The 25,569-nt window shown below is 41.5% G+C and overlaps 1 protein-coding gene across 5 annotated transcripts in view; it reads right to left on the reverse strand.

The window, feature by feature from the left end:
- LOC110498977 (cGMP-dependent protein kinase 1) overlaps positions 1-25,569 on the reverse strand; it is a 169,035-nt gene that overhangs the window by 38,709 nt on the left and 104,757 nt on the right. For 4 of the 5 annotated variants that reach the window (XM_021575730.2, XM_021575733.2, XM_021575734.2 and 1 more), the window contains exons 4-5: positions 10,103-10,208; positions 8,206-8,269 (exon numbers count right to left, since the gene is read on the reverse strand). In XM_021575730.2, the coding sequence (XP_021431405.1) occupies positions 8,206-8,269; positions 10,103-10,208 (170 nt within the window). Of the gene's footprint in view, positions 1-8,205; positions 8,270-10,102; positions 10,209-11,629; positions 11,751-25,569 lie in introns of those variants that run through there. The other variant, XM_021575735.2, reaches the window with a different exon arrangement.

The raw sequence follows: 25,569 nt of genomic DNA on the forward strand, positions 1-25,569 counted from the left end.
TAAAGGACCAATCAGGGACTACCCTCAGAGTTCCCTTCTGGACATTTCATTTGGGTTATTTTAATCTCGCACCTTGAAAGTACATCTTGGAGAACACAAATCTGCTATTAGACGTCAAGATTTCACCTCGCCAGCTGCGAGAGGCTTCATAGAACAGTAGAACATTCTATGAATGAATTGCGTTGCGTCTTGATTGAAAAAGTATACCCACCACTTAGGGGAGGTAACTATGACAACAAATGACTCCAAAGAGAAGTGCGGATATATACATTACATTCTGTATCTCCACACGGTTTGAATGGAGAATAGATGTCACTTCCATCCTATAAGCCAAATTTAGACTGTTATAAGAACACTGTCCATATCAGATGTTGCATAACGTTTATGAGTTGGCCCCACATATTTATGAATGGGCTTTGTCTGATGTACATTGTGGGGGCTATCTCATGAATTGATGTGAGGTATTTAGATGAGCGAACACCTGCGCCGATTGATTTGTGAGTTGGCCTTCGTGCACCGCTCCCCTACCCTATGTTTCTGTATCTCTTCGTGACTAATTTGTATACAGGTAGATCAGAAAAGCCATGTCCCTGATTGGCCGATGAGTGGCCACCCTGATTAGAAGCACCTGCTGCTTAACTGTATTTCTTTACAACTGCTGTTTTGAATGAAAATAAATTGTGCCTAGACACTGAAGAAGGCTGTAAAGGCGAAACGTCTGCGTGATCGATCCATGACGCAGTAAAACAAGAAGAAGAAAGTAATGAATAATGAAGTAAGCTTTATGCAATATATTTCCGGAGTGCGAACTCATTACACCTCTTTGTAGGCCGGGGAGGAAGAAAAGCACACAGCAACAGCTCAGCGTCAGGTCCCCCAGGCTATAGGACTCCAGACATGGCTTAGCTGCTCTTTTCCCACTGTTCGGTTGTGACAGGAAGTCAACTGAGCTCCTATACAGGTAGCACTAGATCAAGCGGACTTTGGTGGAAGGTATAATGAAACACAGTAGGGATGATTGTGTTGAAATAAAAGTACATTAGCCATGATAGATAAATAGGTCTGAGGTTAAGAGTAGATAATAGCAGGTTTTAATGGATTGGTAATAACCAATAACTTTTCATGCATCAAGAAGAAAGAGATCAACTGGAGCTCGAAGCCGCCATATTCATTTAAAACAGACAGCAGAACCATTTCAATAAAGATGGAGTGAAGGGAAGGGTCATAAATCGGAAATGAGATTCCTTGGTATAATGGGCAGGCTTATCAAGGGGAAATCATGGCCTGTAGTTTATGTATCATCACTATGCATAAAATAATTTATGTAAATAATAAATAGATTGCATTATTTCCAATCTTTTGTATTCAATGATGATTGACAGGTTTTGGTAACATTCCTTTTTCATTCCTCTTTAGTTTAGCATGTGACCCGTCTGCCACCCATTGATTGGTGATACAGGTCTAGCATCTTAATTTGAGCCAGTTTGCTAAAGCAGGAAGATAATCCCGCAGCAAAAGGAAATGTGAATTATTGTGTTGATTAATGGACTTTCACAAGCCTTCTTAAACCTCAAATACACCACAAGTTTTACATTTCCTGCAATGCAAGAAAGTTATCCTGCAACAGTGCGATCAAATGTTGATTCTACATCTGTAGCTGCTTAATTACCCTCACACATCAGATGGAAAACAGTGAACTATTGACATGCTCTGCTCTGAATGGGCCAGAACAGAACAGTGTGGGAACGGGGAATGGCCGCCCACTCCCCTAGCTGACCAAGCCCAGATGTCTGGAATTAAAAATAAACCTCTTACTCCCAATTCAACTGCTGCCTGCTTGGACACACATCCATCGTATGATTCTGGGGGGTTTGATACCACCATGATTCATATCTGTATTGTTAACATTCTTGATACTGTACAATTTCTTCATACCAGGCACCATGGTACTGTGTACACTATATGTTTCTTCATACCAGGAACCATGGTACTGTGTATACTATATGTTTCTTCATACCAGGCACCATGGTACTGTGTATACTATATGTTTCTTCATACCAGGCACCATGGTACTGTGTATACTATATGTTTCTTCATACCAGGCACCATGGTACTGTGTATACTATATGTTTCTTCATACCAGGCACCATGGTACTGTGTATACTATATGTTTCTTCATACCAGGCACCATGGTACTGTGTATACTATATGTTTCTTCATACCAGGCACCATGGTACTGTGTATACTATATGTTTCTTCATACCAGGCACCATGGTACTGTGTATACTATATGTTTCTTCATACCAGGCACCATGGTACTGTGTATACTATATGTTTCTTCATACCAGGCACCATGGTACTGTGTATACTATATGTTTCTTCATACCAGGAACCATGGTACTGTGTATACTATATGTTTCTTCATACCAGGCACCATGGTACTGTGTATACTATATGTTTCTTCATACCAGGCACAATGGTACTGTGTATACTATATGTTTCTTCATACCAGGCACCATGGTACTGTGTATACTATATGTTTCTTCATACCAGGCACCATGGTACTGTGTATACTATATGTTTCTTCATACCAGGAACCATGGTACTGTGTATACTATATGTTTCTTCATACCAGGCACCATGGTACTGTGTATACTATATGTTTCTTCATACCAGGCACCATGGTACTGTGTATACTATATGTTCTTCATACCAGGAACCATGGTACTGTGTATACTATATGTTTCTTCATACCAGGCACCATGGTACTGTGTATACTATATGTTCCTACATACCAGGCACCATGGTACTGTGTATACTATATGTTTCTTCATACCAGGCACCATGGTACTGTGTATACTATATGTTTCTTCATACCAGGCACCATGATACTGTGTATACTATATGTTTCTTCATACCAGGCACCATGGTACTGTGTATACTATATGTTTCTTCATACCAGGCACCATGGTACTGTGTATACTATATGTTTCTTCATACCAGGCACCATGGTACTGTGTATACTATATGTTCCTACATACCAGGCACCATGGTACTGTGTATACTATATGTGTCTTCATACCAGGCACCATGGTACTGTGTATACTATATGTTTCTTCATACCAGGCACCATGGTACTGTGTATACTATATGTTCCTACATACCAGGCACCATGGTACTGTGTATACTATATGTTTCTTCATGTTAAACAAACACAGCTCACCAATTTATATTTTAGAGTAAAGAGTGTTTATCCTAGTCAGTATTTATTTACCAGTTAGAGTAGGTCGAGAGGATCAGTCATCAGCAGTGACAAAGGGGAACTGTCTTTTAACAACGCTTTCCAGTTTATTTCTCTGCTTTAGTATATTTTTAGGCTTGGAAGAAAATGGCAACAGAATTCATTGAAACTGCATGGGAAAAATCCATGAAGACGGAGAAGAACAAAAATCAATAGCTAATTTAAAGGGAACATTACTTTTTGGGCTGACCGAGACTTTGTTTTTCTTTCTCCCAAATTGAAATAAACCCCCTGTGTCTAGAGCGGTTTCTGCTAAGGAATGGGCATTCCAATGAGTAGTAAACTCAGCAAAAAAAGAAACGTCCTCTCGCTGTCAACTGCGTTTATTTTCAGCAACCTTAACATGTGCAAATATTTGTATGAACATAACAAGATTCAACAACTGAGACATAAACTGAACAAGTTCCACAGACGTGTGACTAACAGAAACGGAATAATGTGTCCCTGAACAAAGGGGGGGTCAAAATCAAAAAAAGTAACAGTCAGTATCTGGTGTGGCCACCAGCTGCATTAAGTACTGCAGTGCATCTCCTCCTCATGGACTGCATCAGATTTGGCAGTTCTTGCTGTGAGATGTTACCCCCTTCCACCAAGGCACCTGCAAGTTCCCGGACATTTCTGGGGGGAATGGCCCTAGCCCTCTCCCTCTGATCCAACAGGTCCCAGACGTGCTCAATGGGATTGAGATCCGGGCTCTTTGCTGGCCATAGCAGAACACTGACATTCCTGTCTCGCAGAAAATCATGCACAGAACGAGCAGTACGACCATCACCCCTGGTGAGACAAAACCGTGACTCGTCAGTGAAGAGCACTTTTTGCCAGTCCTGTCTGGTCCAGCGACGGTGGGTTTGTGCCCGTAGGCGACGTTGTTGCCGGTGATGTCTGGTGAGGACCTGCCTTACAACAGGCCTACAAGCCCTCAGTCCAGCCTCTCTCAGCCTATTGCGGACAGTCTGAGCACTGATGGATGGATTGTGCGTTCCTGGTGTAACTTGGGATGTTGTTGTTGCCATCCTGTACCTGTCCCGCAGATGTGATGTTCGGATGTACCGATCCTGTGCAGGTGTTGTTACACATGGTCTGCCACTGCGAGGACGATCCTGGCCACATCTGTAGTCCTCATGTCTCCTTGCAGCATGCCTAATGCACATTCACGCAGATAAGCAGGGACCCTGGGCATCTTTCTTTGTGTTTTTCTTTTTTTCTTTTGGTGAGTCAGTAGAAAGGCCTCTTTAGTGTCCTAAGTTTTCATAACTGTGACCTTAATTGCCTACAGTCTGTAAGCTGTTAGTGTCTTAACGACCGTTCCGCAGGTGCATGTTCATTGATTGTTTATGGTTCATTGAACAAGCATGGGAAACCGTGTTTAAACCCTTTACAATGAAGATCTGTGAAGGTATTTGGATTTTTACGAATTATCTTTGAAAGACAGGGTCCTGAAAAAGGGATGTTTAGATAGATACTTGTCCCCATACAGTAGCTAAACTACATAGCATAAATATAAGACTAGTGCAAACTGCTTAAAACATCCCGACATCTTTTGAGTCGCACATTCAAAGATGAGTTGAGAAGTAATTCACGTGTTGAGTTTTAAAAAGTTATAACTTACCAGGAGAACCTTAAGATTTTATTGTCATTGTGAATGGTGGCTAAACATCAAACAGTAGTCTTGGAGTGGAGGTAGTGGGTATTTCTCATTATGTAATTGGCAAGTCATTAAAAGAGAGGAAAGGCCTGGATGAAACGGTGCCCTGGCACACGCAGAACATTCTGCTCCACAACACTCAATTACTTCTTGACTTTACGTATCTTATCACTTTCGTTTGACAAGAATCAGTTACTTTCTTACTTGGGTGCCCCAGTCTCCTTTTTCTTTGCATGTGGAATGAGAATCCAAGACCTACTCTGCTGTTCTGTTACAGCTGATATGGCTCGTGACGTAATGAGTTTGTTTCTCTTCCCAGTGTGCTTGAGGAGCCTGTCATCCGTTTCAGAGTAATACCATAGGAGGGTTAACTGTGAATGAACTGGTAGATGGGGTGCTGTCAAAGGCTCTTATTGCGTCTGTCACTTAAACTAAGTGTGAAGACAATGTAAGAAAAAAAACGATGCCGTTTTGCACAAACAAAATGTCTTCTGATTATACTAGCCACAGGCCACACTGTACACCCAGGGGATTCCCCTGTAGTTGTGGTCTAAAGTAGATTCTCCAGTTATCATGCCTTTGGTGTTCTGCTCCTGCAGTAGTATTTTCCTTATCCTACACTGCAAGGCTCTAGGAGCTTGTTCCATAATCCAGCCCCCATGTCACAAAGAAGCCTCCACATCACATCTTTTGGAGGAAAACATTACCACTTGAATTAGTTGCCTCCACGCACTGACACACGCTACAACACTCCTCTGGATTCACATAGATAGATCTTTGCAGATTTCCGACTGAAATGATGAGTGACAGTAAGTAATGAGAAAAATCTCAGAGTCTTCAATGAAATGCCACGCATCACAGATGTTGTTTGTAAGTGGGTTTGCCTGAGGTTCCCGAATGTTCTCATTTGTAACCTTCCCCACTGAGTTTCCTCGTGTAAATCAAGGTAAATACCATCTCTGAGCCTGATGTTAGTACAATGCCTGTCTATTCTTTCAGGAAACACTGAAGCTAAACACTACTGTAGTTCGAGGCACAACACCGCACACGTCCAGAGAGGATGGTGTTAACGCTGAGGTTCAATAAGGAACGACTGATAACTGCGCAATTAGCAATATGCCATTTTTAAAATCATATTTTCATGTCTAGGCAAATCACCATGACAACAAACAAACTGGGCAAGGAGATTGTCTGCATTGTATTGTTCCATGCTGAATACCATTCTTTGATCGTTCTGCAGGTCCATTAGGTCTGATTGATTCTAGCGTATTCTGGGGATGTGTCCACTCTTTAACTAATCGCACCCGCACACACATGCAAGCACACATACACACACATTCGCAGTAAGCCAGCAGGCGTGGGTTATCTGCAGAGACCGAGCAGGCAGGATTACTGTAGAGGAAGGGGGATCAGAGAGGATGCCTGAGGGGAGAGGTTGGCCTGCCCTGGGCACTTCATGCCTGGGAAGAGCCCCCGCTCCCACTCCTACAGGGTAACCCAACTCCACCACGCTGCATGGCCGCACATTTATCATCAACCCCCTTTGGAGATCAATGCTCTCAACTGGTTGAACATTCTGGGTTTTCCTCATGTTTTATTTCAGTCAGTCGGAGGGATAGTGTCTTGGTAACCAATAGGGCATTCTGTGTCTGAACATAGAAACAGAATATACATTCGAGTTGTATGCATCTGAAACACCTAGGGAACTATGGAGTGGATTGTACGATTGTGATATGACTGCAACCCCAAATACTGTTTCATCATATGAAGTATAACTCAGACTTGTGTTTGCCCTTCGCATGTAATTCCTTTGTGGTTCTTTAAGGGCTGGGGAAGTCAGGGTGACTCAGAAGCAGCAGTTGGTGCCAATGAAAAACACTTTAACAAACAAAACATGGCAAGATACATTCTATTGGTTGGTTTAGAAATAAGTCTGTGTGTTCGTAATGGAGCCAATCGTCTATTGATCCAATACACTAAGATAACCATGACATGTATTTGATTCCAGGTTGCATCACATCCGGCTGTGATTGGGAGTCCCATAGGGCAGCGCACAATTGGCCCAGCGTCGTCTGGGTTTGGCCGGGGTAAGCCGTCATTGTAAATAAGAATTTGTTCTTAATTGTCTTGCCTAGTTACATAAAAGGGTACTTTATTTTTTTTTTAATTCAAAAAAAGAAGAAGAGATCCCCCTGTGATTTTTGTGCTAATACTTCATTTGACTTTGATAGAGAAAGCATGCCGTAATTGTATTTATGTGGTTTTCATTACCAAATGTTCTTTGGAAACTTTGGAAACAAGATACTGGAGGTCAAGTCATCCAATTAAAAACGAACATCAGAGAGCTCATTTGCTTGTTCGGGAAATTAACTAGCTTAAAAATTGGAGGCGAAAGACTGTAGAGATACATTTTTGCGTACCTAATGTAATACGTCTGAGATGCTCGAGTGGTCCTGATGACCACTTACCACCGTTTTGGGAACCATCAGCATGCCAGTAAATAATAAGAGGCTTAGCGATCTGCGCTGAGGTTGGGATTACAACTATAATTGTTCCCTCTTACTCATAGATCTACGGCAAGAGGTCATTTAGAGTTAACAGCAAGAAACTAGACACACTGTTGATAGCATTCTGATATTCTGATCAGAGGGACCTGACCATGTGACCTGACTAGGAATACTGTACATCTGGGCTCTGGTTATAGTCTAATTGGGATATATCCCAATTATAACCAGAGCCCAGATGTACAGTATTCCTAGTCAGGTCACATGGTCTCCTAATTATACACAGATATTATTGCAGTCAGAGTCAGACCAGAGGTTGTCAGACCAGAGGTTGTCAGACCAGAGGTTGTCAGACCAGAGGTTGTCAGACCAGAGGTTGTCAGACCAGAGGTTAGAGGTTGTCTGTGAGTTTTTACCTCAGGTTGTGTCTGGTGAGCTACTGTCTACAGATGAGACCTCAAATCAATTAAAATGGCTCTGTCAGCCCAGGACAGGAGACCTGAAAATCCTTGCCACTAGTATGAACATTGCAATGATAACAAATTGCAGTTTAGTTACATTTCCAGATAAACCTATTTTAAAGTGTGAATATCCACAGTATAATAATCCTTAGGAGTTTTCCAGGCCATCAATTCTTCATTATGTAATGATGTGGTTCATAAAAGAATTGCTCAATTACACAGTCAATGAAATAGACGTAAATCACCATTGCCACGAACACTGCTAAGTTCAAGCAGGACACCTTGGAAACTCACCTCTTCCATAACGTCGGCTAGCTTGCTGAGTATTTCTTCTGAAAGGCCTTGGAATGTTGGAACACTGTTGGGGAGAGGGAGCGAGAGTTAGCCATTATGGAGAGTTCAGACAGAAGGTGAAGCCAACAGCTCATGCTGTTCTCGGCCTGGTGAACAGCACTAGGTGCTGTGGTGCTTTATGACTCACAAAGCATCGGTCACAACTGATACATACGGTTTATTCACGAGGTTCGCAGCATCAATACTCCCTCTGTTGTCTATCTAAGTAAACCAAAAGACCAATGCACTAGCAGAGCATGTATGCAGAATCCATGTAAAAGCCAGCACAGCAGGTTGCATGAAAGAGTGGAATCTGTATGACTGACTAAAGAGAGAGAAGATAAAACAGGTACATCAATTTCACTGGCGTATGTATATAGGCACAGCTGTGGCGGCATACCAATTCTCGCACGTGCTTTAACCCTCCCCTAACACCAGCATCGTCTGAAGTGGGGCGAGGTTTGTGCAGAATCACCACAGTCGTAAGCCACAGCTCGATGTTCACATGTGGACAGGGTTTTAGTTTAAGGTTGAGCCTGAGAGCAGCTTCCAATTATACTAAGCCTTCCCAGGAAGCTCAAGAAGGCTTTCTTGGCAGATTCAAAGATATTTACATACCTCTGGCATGCTCTCTCCTCAACTAGAGAGACTTCACTCACACACACACGTGGGCGGTCACATGCATGGGCGCACACACACACACACACACACACACACACACACACACACACACACGTGCAGGCACACACACACACAGGCGCACGCACAAAAAAACAAAACAAAAAACATGCGGGAACGCACACGAGGGCACAAACAAACACACACAATCTGGCAGTTTGACAACTTCCGAGTCTCTTCGAAACATTGTTGCTTGTTACCACGGAAACTATTCCTTCAGAAATGGATGCGTTTGATGCGTTTGATATTTGCCATTCTACACTGAAGAGATGCACTGACAGAAGCTACCTCACAAATATTGTGACACAAAAGGTATCTTTTATTGCAAATTGAGCGCATCTTCAGAGATCACATTACACGAGCCATTAAAAGTCAAACGACTTTATTGATTGTTTGAGACTTCCTCCCCTGTGCACCAGTCGGCTGTAGCTGCCAATGCGTGGGGAGAAAGGCGTCTTATTTTACCACTAAAAGCCAACTTCATCCAAATCAATTTCCTCTTTCCCTGCATGTGATATCATCGGGTCCAGAACATCCAGTAAAAGGCACAACTGGGGCTCTGGCATGAGAGATAGGTGCAACATTCTTCCTCAATTACCCATTTCTTTATGGAGACTGGAGGAAAAGGGGGATTTCATCATCTACTGTATTGTGTATGTCTACTGAGAGTAAGTATATTGGTCTGAGAGGGACATCATGCTGTTTGTTGTAGAGCAGAAAACCCATTGGTAAGCCTATGTTTAAAGTTAAAAGAAGGCAGGTCTGAAGCTGAGAAAGTAGGACATGTGAAATCAATATGTAAAGTCTCAGCCAATGTGTTAGCATGGATTAGACTCAGCTGTGTGAACAGAAAGAGGACAGTGATATCAAACATAGTATGACAATGATCAATAAACTGGTGTTTTAACAGTTCCAAGTGGTAACACATAGATTTAGTGTAAAAGACCTGAAGTGCACAATCGCCTGATGCTCATTTGAACATGCATCCAGCAAGTGTCTTTGTTGAACAGTGCACCCAGACATCAGTGACAGGAAATGGGAAGAGGGGGAAGGTGATTCTGTGACTGTCAGGGACAGTCACTCAAACCTCCGTCCTCGCTCGAATGGCATCTCAGGGGAGGTGGAGGACAGAGAAAAGAGAGGGAGAGAAAGAGAGGGAAAGAGCGAGAGAGGAGCCCACCTCTTTAGAAACTCCATGTATTCGGCATGTTTGATGAGGCCCGTCCTCATCATAATGGTCTGGAAACACTGGCGGTCGATGGCCCATAGCTTCACATTAGTGAGGGCTGAGAAAGAGACAGCAAAAATACATTAGATAGAGAAAATAACAAGCTTTAAATGTCAGGATGGAATACCTCTCTTGGGTTGCCACACAAACAGTCTCATATGATGACAGAACATCAACAATATCGACAATATTCCATTTGCTAATTAACATTAAAATGTGAGTCTAATTAAAAACCATGTATCACTTTATTACCGAATCTACTCTATCTGCTAAACAAGATCATCAGACATACAGTATCCAAGTCTAGCCATTTGGAACCTGCAGCAATAATCAAATCATACCACCATCACTGATGTCTACCGATGATTACCATTCCCATGTACATTTTCCATGGCTAAGCATTGTCCAGTGAGTCAACAGGTAGCCTAGCGGTTAAGAGCGTTGGCCCAGTATCCGAAAAATTGCTGGTTCGAATCCCAGAGCCAACTAGGTGACCAAATCTGTTGATGTGCCCTTGAGTAAGACACTTAAAACCTAATTGCCCCTGTAAGTTGCTCTGGATAAGAGCATCTGCTAAATGACTAAAATGTCAAAACATGGGTATACTCTCAAGTCCTCATCATGATTTAACACTGAGCACACAGAGAGATACCAAACTCCTAGACACCAACAGAAAGCGTCCGTTGACTGCTGTGTTAAATTGTATCAGTGAAGCCAAATTGATTTCCCTTAATGGATCATTATCTACGGTACACAGATGAAGGAGTCGTGGACTGGTTGACGGAGAAGGACTAGAATAGCTGACAATCTGTATCATTATTCATTACTCCGGTACAGGGATGGGAATATATAATGGGAAAGGTCAATGCACTTAGGGGGGGATGTCCCAAGTCCCCTTGGACCCTTGACAAGTCCCCTTGGACCCTTGACAGTATGACAAGGCATTTGCATGATGCTCCATCAGACTTATCGAATTGTTCATGTGACTGGTTGCTGGTAGCAAAATCCCCATTAATGTCTTAAGTTCATCATCTATCTTTATTAGTTACATATCTATTACGGCATATCTTGAGTTACAACAAATATGGTCATATTAAAACGTTTGAATAAAGTGAGTGAGTAAAAGTCCTGCTTATACGAATTGTGTATATTTAAAAAATTTAAAAAACAGGACAGCCTACTTCACCATTGATTTATGAGTGCTCTGTGCAGTTTGCTTTATATCAAGGCCAGTAATACCACACGGGAGTACTTGTATCTTACTATAGATGAGAGAGAGATGTAGTGTCCTAGTTAAGAAAAGTGTCAGTGATTCCCACCGCGTAAATGTTTCCCTCTCTCCGACTACAGTAGTTTGCATCTCTGTATCAGCTACTTCTAGCTATATTATAATATGCATGTACTGTATACTATGTACCTTTACTCAGACATCTCCCCATCTCCATGGATCAATTATTGGGTAAGTGGAAGATTACTCACATGATGTAAAATATGTCTTCATCCCAGGTTGAACAATTGTGTTATAGCTTTAACCCCAATGAGCCTGACGCTTACAGTATAGGCATTGTGCCTCAGAGACACACCATCAACTACTGACAGGCAATTCATTCACTCGTTTATTTCAGTTCACAGAACGCCCGTGGCCTCCCCCCGTTTCGCATTCCTAACACAGTAAAAACCTGATAAAACACAGACATCAGTAAAGGTGGGATGCAAGGTGCCATCTCTAAACAGTATGTTCGAAACCGTTCCCAATGAAACAAACAAACAAACAAACCCCTTCCAATTGTGACGTTTCACATTACTCATCAAGGCAATGGAATGTGTTGCTTATAATACTAGTGCATAAAATAGAGAGACAACGGGGTATGCAGCTTAGCCCCTGATGATTATCAAATGGCAGGTTTATAAATAGACCACAGCTACATGAAGACCTCCATAGAAAATAACAACTCCTGACAGAGACCAACAAATGCCGGCAATTTGGCATGAAACGATTTACCCCACGGTTCGCTCTCATCTGTAAGTTTCAATTAGGTTTTCAGACATTATAGAGCTGGGGAGTTCTGAAGTGCACAACCTGACCCTGACAGTGCCAATTAAAATGTCCAATTAGCATGCACCAAATAGCACAAAGACCCAGCGAACTTACTCAGAAATATCACAGCGTTATTGAAATAAACCATACACAAACACACAATCAGCTCATTCAGTGCAAAGTGAAAACCTGACCTTGTGTTAAGACTGGTGTTTCATCTGCAGGGGAGTTGGCAAATTCAAAGTTCAAATTCAACTCATTTGTCAGGATCAGAACAGAAAACGTTCTATCTGTCAGCAAAGGCACTTGATTAAACTTGACAGAGGAAACCCTGGCATTGTTCTCTGTCAACACCTATTTATCTCTCTCTCTCTCTCTCTCTCTCATGAATGGGAGACAGAATTTTAAATATTCAAAGACGAAGGGAACAGGTTGCCTACTCTTCATCCCTACAAGGTTTCTGTCAGGGACTGATTCACTTCTCCACCTTTCATCCCCAACTCTGCTTCATCCAGCATCCTCTGCAACAGACACGATGAGGTCACAATTAAATATACTAAAATGTTCCTTTTCTTCCTGTAGTCAGCCTCCACTGCAATTAGTAAAGAATTAAAAAAATAGTAAATTCTGCTGAGCAGGAGAGGATTAAAAACAGAAGAATAAAAGACCGGAACCAAGGCGTAACAAAAGGTTTGGGCCACAGAGAGGTAGACTATTACAATAATTATGGGGGAAAAAATTGCTAATGGATGGTAATCACTATGTGCTTTGACTTGAGGTCCTATTCAAACACTCTTCTCTCCGCCCAGCTATTGGAGAAAGTGCCTTCATTCTGAGAGGTTATCAATGTACTAACAAAGAACTTCATCAGCAATCAGCGTGTAACTCCACCAGGTTTGTTTGTACTAGTTGGCAGTTTATTATCCGTACTAAGAAAAATATACAAATACACAGGCCCCTGACAAACAAAACAAACTTAAGCGAACATAAAAATAATGCAAGCACAAACTGTAGCTTTTAGTGCCCTCATTATGGAAATGAGACAAAATCAAAACAAAATGATAGTCAAAATATAATAGAACTCTTCCAGTAGACTTAAGCCAAATACGGATATTACTAAGACTTGTGGTACGAACAAGAAGGACATTTACATTTCAATGAGACATAGAAGCAACAACTAAAATTGGGACTTTGGCAGGAGTAGCTGTCTGCATGATAGGGGTCAAACACCATCCACTGCTGAGGTCCATCTCACTGCAGCTCCCTATCTCGGGCCACCACTGTCAGGCCCGGGATAAGGAGCTAGGGGAGATCCACTACACATGTGGCCCAAGCATCGTCCTCTAAACCCCTGACTTGGCACGTGAACCTTGTTTTTGTCCCTTGGTGTCAAGAGAGGAATGATGGAGAGGAGGAGGGGCAGAGCAGGGTCAATGACTCTCATCTGGATGTGATGGGCTGCTCTCAGAACTCTCAGAAGAACTCTCAGAACCGCAGATGCTCCATAGAGGAATGTTTGGAAACTCTCACAATCTTCCATGCAGAGTCCTGTCCTGGGAAGACTGCTTCTTCTGAAAGGGGGAAAGCTCTTCTCACAAACAGTAATATGGGGAAGGGATGTGTGAATGTGATGAAAGGGGTGCTGGCCAGGAGATATGGCCTTCCAAACAGCACCAGTGGAGGGTGGGATATTGAACCACTGCATGTCCCTCTGGCTGGTCCACTATAAACAGAAGGACCAGAAACATTCCATAGACTAACCTTTTCAGCTGCAATAAAGTTGTATTATTGGGAATAGTTTAATACAATAATCGGTGTATGCTCATCAAATGAATGACAAACATTACATAGCACAATCTAACAACCTAACCAGCTGTAATTCAAATTCAGCCAATTCCTCAAGGAGAGAATGATGATTGACATTGCCTTGTGTTGGTAATAACAAACGCCTTGTGCATGTTTCCATGTTTTACCTTCAAATCTCCATACGTCTCCACAACAATCTCTCAGATGACGGATAAAGATACTGATTATGCGTGAGCAGGGTGGGTGCGTCCGTGTTTTCAGACAGGGGAAGGTTTTCACTCTGGCAGTAATTACAACTGTCTCATTACATTTTCCTGCTATGATAAACACGCTCTCTTAGCTTAATAACACTGCTGGCTAAGAGCGAGCGCGAAGTAAATGCGCATACATCCATTATCATCTGTACGGATCCAGTTCATGAATATTTTACAGAGGGGGATCACAAAAAAACGGAGGTAATCTTGCATATTCTAAGCCTCACAAAAAAATGACAGCAACACCCAAACAGGCAACTTTTGATGTTGCTGACGTCTGACATGAAACTTTTTTTGGGTAGTCTAGGGAACTACAATGTTTACCCAGATAAGCACCACATTCCCATAGAAACCTGGTAGTACCAGCACACTTAAAAACGCACGCAATCTTAAATGATGCGTCCAGTATACCTCATTATGCATCATCTCCATGCTCATATGCTACAACATGCTGGAAGAGAGTAGCAGACAGTGGTACAACACTAAATGATTCAACCGACTTAACATTTAAAGCACCTCATTTCAGACCAGGCGTCTAAAAGTCAGAGTACAAACCACAAGCAAACCTAGCGACAGAGAGAAGAAGAGAAAGACAGGGAGTGATCAGTCAAGTTAAATCAGCAATGTTATTCTTGGCTGAATACAACAAATTGCTGCAGGACCCCTGGCAGTCAGATGGCCAATTCGTCATCCTTATTAAATAGGACGTCAATAAAACTGTGAGCATTTAACTACCTGGACTGTTCTATTAGCCATTTCTATTAGCTGGACAACATTTGTGAAAACAAGTAGCTCAAACTTCAGGTTTAACAATCAAGCACTCTCAATGAAACGAGACTGAAACAATTCAAGCCTATGAGCAGGAAAGAGATGTGACGTACAGTAGCAGTCATAAGGTTGGACACGCCGACTCATTCAAGGGTTTTTCTTTTTTTTTTTTACTATTTCTACGTTGTAGAATAATAGTGAAGACATCAACGCTATGAAATAACACATGGAATCATGTAGTAACCAAAAAAGGTTTAAACAAATCAAAATATATAATATATTTGAGATTCCTCAAAGTAGCCGCCGTTTGCCTTGATGACAGCGTTGCACACGCTTGGCATTCTCTCAACCAGTTTCATGAGGTAGTTACCTGGAATGCATTTCAATTAACAGGTGTGCCTTGTTAAAAGTTCATTTGTGGAATTTCTTTCTTTCTTAATGCGTTTGAGCCAGTTGCGTTGTGACAAGGTAGGGGTGGTATACAGAAGATAGCCCTATTTGGTAAAAGACCAAGTCTATATTATAGTAAGAACAGCTCAAATAAGCAAAGAGAAATTACAGTCCATCATTACTTTAAGACACGAAGGTCTGTCAACGCGTTAAATTTCAAGAACTTGTAAAGTTTCTTCAAGTGCAGTCACAAAAACCATCAAGCGCTATGATGAAACTGGCTCTCATGAGGACTGCCACAGGAAAGGAAGACCCAGAGTTACCTCTGTTGCAGAGAATAAGTTCATTAGAGTTAACTGCACCTCAGATTGCAGCCCAAATAAATGCTTCACAGAGTTCAAGGAACATACACATCAACTGTTCAGAGGAGACTGTCTGCCTTCATGGTCAAATTGCTGCAAAGAAACCACTACTAAAAGACACCAATAAGAAGAAGAGACTTGCTTGGGCCAAGAAACACGAGTAATGGACATTAGACCGGTGGAAATCTGTCCTTTGGTCTGATGAGTCCAAATTTGAGACTTTTGGATCCAATCGCCGTGTCATTGTGAGACGCAGAGTAGGTGAACGGATGTGTGGTTCCCACCGTGAAGCATGGAGGAGGTGTGATGGTGTGGGGGTGCTTTTCTGGTGACACTGTCTGTGATTTATTTAGAATTCAAGGCATACTTAACCAACATTGCTACCACAGCATTCTGCAGCGATACGCCATCCCATCTGGTTTGCATTTAGTGGGACTGTCATTTGTTTTTCAACCGGACAATGACCCAACACACCTTCAGGCTGTGTAAGGGCTATTTGACAAAGAAGGAGAGTGATGGAGTGCTGCATCAGATGACCTGGCCTCCACAATCACCCAACCTTATACCAATTGAGATGGTTTGGGATGAGTTGGAACGCAGAGTGAAGAAGCATTCCAGGTGAAACTGGTTGAGAGAATGCCAAGAGTGTGCAAGGTGTCATCAAGGCAAAGTGTAGCTACTTTGAAGAATCTCAAATATAAAATATATTTGTATTTGTTTGACAGTTTTTGGTTACTACATGTATTATTTCATAGTTTCGAAGTCTTCACTATTATTCTACAATGTAGAAAAAACCCGGGGAAAAAAAACTTGAATGAGTAGGTAAGTCCAACATTTTGACTGGTACTGTATATGAGACACTAAGTCAAGAACACACCTTTGAACTTGTATCTATGGTTTAAGAGCTACAGATAACATTCTCACAGTCTAGGGATTATACACGAGCAAAGGCGGATATAATCCCCGGTAGGCCGTCATAAATAAGAATTTGTTCTTAACTGACTTGCCTAGTTAAATAAAGGTTACATTTAAAAATATATACATAAAAAAAATACATACATGAAGGGACAGGGATATGCATCTGCCAGTCTGAGAGGAATGTCAAGGTGAGAGTCACAGCGACAACTCCACGCTGACATCTGGAGCAGTTTGTTTACTGTCACTGAGGGACCACGGGCACGACAACCTGGGACGTCTGTCCGTCTGTCCTGGTAGATAGGGTCTCTTACTGTCACTCGGTGTCACACCTCACAGTGCTCTCGAATTTAATGGTCATGTTTAGTTAATGGTGCTGCTTGGAAAATCCATAAACCACAGCATAGACACGGGCGGAAGAACTCACGCACGTGCACACAGACTACACACAGACTACACACAGACAGACAAACAGACACAGAGTGAAATTCTTGGAGAAGCTTGTGATGGGCTTACCTTAAAGGACAATTCCTCTGATTTGAGTTGCACCCACGTTTGACCTCAGAACAGCCTCAATTCGTCGTGGCATGGACTCTACAATGTGTGAAAAGCATTCCACAGGGATGCTGGCCCATGTTGACTCCAATGCTTCCCACAGTTGTGCCAAGTTGGTTGGATGCCCTTTGGGTGGTGGACCATTCTTGATACACACGGGAAAATGTTGAGCTTGAAAAACCCAGTTCTTATCATTCTCAAACCGGTGCGCCTGTCTTACCCTCTGAATGGCACTCATACACAATTCATGTCTCAATTGTATCAAGGTTTAAGAATCCTTCTTTAACTTGTCTCCTCTCCTTCATCTACACTGATTGAAGTGGATTTAAAAGTGACATCAATAAGGAATCATATCTTTCACCTGGTCAGTCTATGACATGGAAAAAGCAGGTATTCCTAATATTGTGTACACCTTTCAGAATAAAAAAATACAGCTGTATTTCTGTATTTTTAAAGGTATATATCTTGGCAACTTGATTGCTGACATGCAAAACATTTAGGGACTATATCAACAATGGACTACTGAAACAAATGGCAAAATATAGTTTTTGGGAAGAGTTTTCATTTATCTCAATAGCAAAAGTTTACCTTAATAATCAAAAGTTTGATTTCTTTGTAAGAGAGCTCATCCAATCATCACCGTGCACTGAGATTGAACCTCACTGTGGCGAAATGTACCGAGCTTCACAATAAGCCTCAACATACACATCAGAGAGAGTAGATGTCAATTTAGTCCAACAGTCATATCAGATCAATATGTCCTCAAATAATAATTTTCACAGAGCCGCGGAATATTATAGAAACATCTCAAAACGGCTGTTTCATTCCATTCACTTTCTAATGAATGTTATTTTTCAATTAAAAAGAGAATACCAGACCAAAGCTATCACTTTGAGAGCAGACGGTGCAGAACAGAGGGAGAGAGCGAGAGGGAGAGAACTGGGGACTATACTCAATTCAGAGGGAATTACTCTTCCCCAAAGACAGATTGTGCTTCTGTGGGTGACGTGCTCCTCGTCTCTGAACACAAGCAAACAGGTGACACAGACACAGCAGAAGACTTCTCTTCACACAAAATGACTGTCCTTCAAAAACAAAAACATTAAACAAACATTATCTCCGACGAGCATGTGGAAGGAAGTGATACTTTATGTCCTGTGGTGAAACAGAAAAACAAAGAACTGGAAACATAGAAATGTGGAGTATAGACTGGGGAACATACCGCATCTATGGAACTCCTGTATACAGTGCCTTGCGAAAGTATTCGGCCCCCTTGAACTTTGCGACCTTTTACCACATTTCAGGCTTCAAACATAAAGATATAAAACTGTATTTTTTTGTGAAGAATCAACAACAAGTGGGACACAATCATGAAGTGGAACGACATTTATTGGATATTTCAAACTTTTTTAACAAATCAAAAACTGAAAAATTGGGCGTGCCAAATTATTCAGCCCCCTTAAGTTAATACTTTGTAGCGCCACCTTTTGCTGCGATTACAGCTGTAAGTCGCTTGGGGTATGTCTCTATCAGTTTTGCACATCGAGAGACTGACATTTTTTCCCATTCCTCCTTGCAAAACAGCTCGAGCTCAGTGAGGTTGGATGGAGAGCATTTGTGAACAGCAGTTTTCAGTTCTTTCCACAGATTCTCGATTGGATTCAGGTCTGGACTTTGACTTGGCCATTCTAACACCTGGATATGTTTATTTTTGAACCATTCCAATGTAGATTTTGCTTTATGTTTTGGATCATTGTCTTGTTGGAAGACAAATCTCCGTCCCAGTCTCAGGTCTTTGGCAGACTCCATCAGGTTTTCTTCCAGAATGGTCCTGTATTTGGCTCCATCCATCTTCCCATCAATTTTAACCATCTTCCCTGTCCCTGCTGAAGAAAAGCAGGCCCAAACCATGATGCTGCCACCACCATGTTTGACAGTGGGGATGGTGTGTTCAGCTGTGTTGCTTTTACGCCAAACATAACGTTTTGCATTGTTGCCAAAAAGTTCAATTTTGGTTTCATCTGACCAGAGCACCTTCTTCCACATGTTTGTGTCTCCCAGGTGGCTTGTGGCAAACTTTAAACAACACTTTTTATGGATATCTTTAAGAAATGGCTTTCTTCTTGCCACTCTTCCATAAAGGCCAGATTTGTGCAATATACGACTGATTGTTGTCCTATGGACAGAGTCTCCCACCTCAGCTGTAGATCTCTGCAGTTCATCCAGAGTGATCATGGGCCTCTTGGCTGCATCTCTGATCAGTCTTCTCCTTGTATGAGCTGAAAGTTTAGAGGGACGGCCAGGTCTTGGTAGATTTGCAGTGGTCTGATACTCCTTCCATTTCAATATTATCGCTTGCACAGTGCTCCTTGGGATGTTTAAAGCTTGGGAAATATTTTTGTATCCAAATCCGGCTTTAAACTTCTTCACAACAGTATCTCGGACCTGCCTGGTGTGTTCCTTGTTCTTCATGATGCTCTCTGCGCTTTTAACGGACCTCTGAGACTATCACAGTGCAGGCGCATTTATACGGAGACTTGATTACACACAGGTGGATTGTATTTATCCTCATTAGTCATTTAGGATCATTCAGAGATCCTCACTGAACTTCTGGAGAGAGTTTGCTGCACTGAAAGTAAAGGGGCTGAATAATTTTGCACGCCCAATTTTTCAGTTTTTGATTTGTTAAAAAAGTTTGAAATATCCAATAAATGTCATTCCACTTCATGATTGTGCCCCACTTGTTGTTGATTCTTCACAAAAAAATACAGTTTTATATCTTTATGTTTGAAGCCTGAAATGTGGCAAAAGGTCGCAAGGTTCAAGGGGGCCGAATACTTTCGCAAGGCACTGTAAAAAGGACTTTGTAAAGACGTTTGTAAAGGAATTTCAAAATGTGTCAAATGAAGAGGTGTAAATGAAAAGGATAGTGTACACATTTGTTTTTAAGGACAACCAAGGCCCTCTATCTGTACGGAACATCACCCATTTCCTTGCTTTCGAAGAAGTCATTGAAAAGCTTTGGGTGAAATGTCTTGTGACAGGTGTGACGATGAGATGGAGCTTTTCATCAAATGATCATTGGTCAGGTTTGACGTCTCTTGAAAAGGTCAATGACGAGTAGGTAAATGTAAGGTGCTTATATGAAGGAGTACAGAGTACTAAGCAACAAAATCCCCTTACATAACATGACTGGCTTTTTTAAAAACAAATTCCTTACCTTCCTTCAGGCCTGTATGCCCTTATTCTATAAGCAGTCAAACATGGCCTCTTAACTGAGTCCCGTTCTCTTTATTCCTTAAAAGACATCTAATCTGCGTAGGCCACCCACATACCACTGGCAAATCACTTGGCAGCAACATCAGTAGCTAGCCTTGGCTAGAAAGGAGGCCATGCTTCTATGCCAGGAGTCTGTAGTGTATATTATACTGTGGTGTGCAGCAATGGAGTAAAGTTCAGAACGTTACTCAAGAGGTGAGGTGACTGACACTATTAATAATCCAACTAGCATACTGTGAATGTACAGTAGTTTGGAGCACATTTTCAACCCTGTCACATACTTCTTACTTTTTTCACACCTATTCCCTCAGTCTCCCTCAATTTGTCTCTCGAGCTCTGCCTTTCCTCTCAATGTGTTCTGTCTCCAACACGCACATGTGAGCGAGTGAGTGCACGCGCGCACGACTTGCGACTCCATCCAGACTTGCGACTCCAACCCCAATTAGGGACTGTCAGTCTTCTCAGACAGAGGCATCGTCTCTCTTCCCACATGTGACTCCCCACAGTACGGAAGATGCTGCAGCCTGGATATTTTCAGGCCCAGGCATTCCTGGATAGGAACTCATTGAATTGTGAAGGTACCAAGTGATGAGCGCTGCCTGACAACTCACTGTTCTGACTGTGAGAAAACTATTATCAGACTATAATCAGAGTTATTCTGACAAATCCCACGTGGTCACTCATTACCCCTGGCAGGCTAGGATCCAATGGCTTCTCGTGGTTAGAGAAAGGAATCATCCATAGAAATAATATTTTTAATAAGGGAGAAATGCCTTAATACCCACAGGAGATAACACTTCCACAGGCAATAACACTTCCACAGGAGATAACACTTCCACAGGAGACGACACTTCCACAGGAGACGACACTTCCACAGGAGACGACACTTCCACAGGAGACGACACTTCCACAGGAGACGACACTTCCATAGGAGACGACACTTCCACAGGAGACGACACTTCCACAGGAGACGACACTTCCACAGAAGATAACACTTCCTGAGATGTTTTATTTAAAAAGTTACAGGCACAGAAATATTCAAATAATTAATAAATATGTATTATTTATTTATTTATTATTTATTATTATTATTATTATTAATAATTAATAATATTTCTAAGGTTAAAAAAAACATGCACTACCTGATTAGGGGTTATGTCTTTGTGGACTGTTAGGACTGTATGTATCCACTGAATTGCTGGAATAAGGAGGTCTGAACTAAAGTATTGTCATTCTGCCACAGACAAGGAACTGACATAAACTTAACACAACGTTCCTCAACCTACAGAGTACACTGTACAAAATGCTGGGTTGTTTGGTTGACCCAACTGCTGGGTTGCAGGCATTGGGTCACTTAGTTGGGTTGTTTTCTTTAAAAAAAACTGCTGAGTTAATGATGCTGGTTTACTGAGATACGACAGAACGGGTCAGATCAGAAGACTGGAGGTGTAGTTTTGTATGAGCGTATCTTTCAGAGAGTTATTTCTAGCCAGCCATGAGAGTAAATGTCATTCCTGTTCATCTGTTCTGTTGTATAGCTATCACATGTTAAGGTCGAACATTGACATGTTTGTAGCTTCTATTAAGCTTACAGAGGTGTATGAGTTCCATAAAAGCCTATGTAAATCCATTGTGGGATACAATAAGATGGTATTCCTTATTATAATATGTCATTAATAATCTTAGTATTGTAGAAGAATGTGTAAAGTACAAGAAAAACATTAGGAAACTTTAAATTTGCAGTATGTAAACTTAACACGATAAACAGGAACGACATGTATTACTCGCTGGCAAGATATATCTTTTAAAAAAACAAACCCTAATAAAACGCACCTCCTTGAAAATAACTTACGGACCCAGCTGCTAGGTCCATCCAACATGAGAGTAAGAAATATGCAACCGATGATTAAATGAACCCATGTTTAGGTAATCCCAACAACCCAACATGTTGGGTTAGTCACTCTGGCTGGATCAGAATACACAGAGTACAGACCATTCTGTCAGAAGGACTGAAGCAGAAGAACAGTCTTGCCATAGATATTTTCCTTATTTAATTGCTGTGCACTAAGTGGATCAAAGGACTCTGCAACCAGGTAACCCCTTCAAAAATCCAAGGAAAGGAGAGCTATAAACCCTCTACATGTTAAAGAGAAATTTCCATCTGATTTCATCACTCACAGCTCTTCTAAAATCACATATTCATGACAACATATTCACTGCTATCCCCCGCCCACACTAACCTGGCTTAAATGAGCACTTGAAAGGGTTCCTCCCCAGAGGGGGAAGGGTTAATGACACATATTCACACATCCATCCATATATCAGCCCCCCACCACCACCACCACCTCGCAAAATACGCCACAGCTTCCCCCTTCACTCGACACAAGCATCCAAGCTGTCAAGAGACACAGCCTAACCACGATCCTCACCTTTCTTTGGCACCTGTGGCCTGATAGGAGCCAGCCTGAAATAACTAACAATCACTGTTCTTCCATTAGCTGGGGATTGGGCCTGTTCTTATCTGTGGTTGAAAATAACCTGAGAGGGTCTGTGACTGTGTGTGTAATGCCTGTGGCTACGGGGCCATCTCAGCAGAGGTGTGTGTTTGACAGTGTGTAATGCAGAATCTGTGACTGTGTTACTCCTGAGCCTGCAGCTAAAGGGCCATCTGTGTGTGCTGAAAGTCAGTGTGTGCTCCATCTCCTGCTTGTCAATCCTTTCATCCCGAACGAGCACATGCGTGCTCTGGAGCCTTGCTGAGGATCTCCATGGCAACTAATTGAAATGGTTCAGCACACCTCAAAAATCACAATGAAAAAGGATTTCATAATGTGCTAAAATTATTTCTGTGTTTAGAAACAGATATGAATGGCATTCCTGCAACATTATTTTGTTGAAATATAATTTGATCTCTAAGAAATTAAGCTAATGGATTGCACCCAAATTGGCCATTTTAATGTGTAGGGTCAATAGTTAGGTTTCCATTGAACTGGCGACATATTTTCATGTGAATATTCTAAAATCCGCACAAAGAAAATATGCTCATTTTCCCACCAGTGTGTTTCCACCAAACTAAGTTGTTGCAGATGAAAATCATTGTGTGATGACGTGGTGCAAACATAATGTACTATGTCACTTAGGTTTTAATGTACCAAATAAAAACCTAAAGTTCAACGTGTTTTCATCGCATTTTCAACTCTACCAATAGTTTTGTCACAAAAATGTTGCATTAAATAGCAAATATGTCCATAAACTGCTACAGGGAAAGGAAACCATGTAATTCTGTAATTTGGGTGAACTATCCCTTTTTTTTAAATCCCCTAACAGCACGAACAGCACCATCTAGTGGTCAGAACCTGGTAATATCAGCACGTAGGATGGGACATAAACTTCAATGACTAATTTCTCTGAAGGAGGACAAAAAAAGCATCACCAAATTCACTGAGAATATATTACATAGGATGAAGAAGCAATACTGGGAGCAGCAGCTCCATACTACTTGTCAGATATAGAGAACTGATACTGTATACTCGTTGTGGCTTAAAGTTTGGTCCAAATCGGATGTTAGGTAAAAATTGTATGGAATATTATATGAATCCCATCAATTAAAATGGCCAATTTGGGTGCAATCAATTAGCTTGAGTTCTCAGAGATCAAAATATATTTCAACACAATAATGTTGCAGTAATTCTAATGTGATCTGTTTCTAACTACAGAAACTATTTCAGAACAATCTGAGATGGTGGGTGTCATGGTTTGCTGAAATGACATGGAATGAACTGGGGAAAAAACAAGGAATATCTATCTATTCACTCCACTGCGGGTAAATATGACATTATCTCATTAAGAGCACTTAACAGATAAACATAGTCATGTAGCTAAAAGGATGTCGTGTTGCGAGGAAAGAGGCAAAAGGGAGGAGTGAGTTCAACAGGGAGATACAGCGATGCAAAGGAAATCATCATCTAACCTGAGCCTTGAGGGTGTACCAGCTAATGTACTAGCCTTGAGGGTGTACCAGCTAATGTACTAGCCTTGAGGGTGTACTAGCCTTGAGGGTGTACTAGCTAATGTACTAGCCTTGAGGGTGTACTAGCCTTGAGGGTGTACTAGCTAATGTACTAGCCTTGCATCAAATCAACATCTATTAGACAACGTTGGTTAAACGTAATTGAATTGAAATGAGGTGGAAACAACGTTGATTCAACTCGTGGCCGTGTCCGAATACTCACATACTATTTAGCACGCGCCATAATGCAGCATGCCACAGCTGCAACTCAGTCGCAGCTCCTGATAGGCTGAGTAGGTGGGGTGGGGCCGAGTGCAGGTGGATTTTTTCAAATTCAACAGACATGCATCGCATTAACCAGCCTGATAATAGCTCATTTCCAATTTAATCAATTTATCTAAACTCTGAATAGAACAGGAATGGAGTTGTAGGCCTAAGGCTGGTTATAGACAGACTATCACATTCATCCTTACCATAGTGGACCATAGAGCCCATCTATCCAATTTAAAAATGACTGAAGACAGAAACAGATTATTTGGTTCCATTTCAACATATTTATTAGTCAAACCAAAGTGCTTTAGCATATATACAGTACCAGTCTATCTTCTGTATACCACCCCTACCTTGTCACAACACAACTGATTGGCTCAAACGCATTAAGAAGGAAAGAAATTCCACAAATTAACTTTTAACAAGGCACACCTGTAAATTGAAATGCATTCCAGGTGACTACCTCATGAAGCTGGTTGAGAGATTGCCAAGAGTGTGCAAAGCTGTCATCAAGGCAAAGGGTGGCAACTTTGAAGAGTCTCAAATATAAAATATGTTTGGATTTGTTGAACACTTTTTTGGTTACTACATGATTCCATGTGTTATTTCATAGTTTTGATGTATTCACTAGTATTCCACAATGTAGAAAATAGTCCAAATAAAGGAAAACCCTTGAAATAGTAGGTGTGTCCAAACTTTTGACTGGTACTGTCCATGAAATAAAATAACCTAGAACAGAAAACAAAAACTTTTCAAATGTTCAAATCAAAATG

This window comes from Oncorhynchus mykiss, chromosome 20 (genome assembly GCF_013265735.2).
Source record: "Oncorhynchus mykiss isolate Arlee chromosome 20, USDA_OmykA_1.1, whole genome shotgun sequence".
Classification (NCBI taxonomy): domain Eukaryota; kingdom Metazoa; phylum Chordata; class Actinopteri; order Salmoniformes; family Salmonidae; genus Oncorhynchus; species Oncorhynchus mykiss.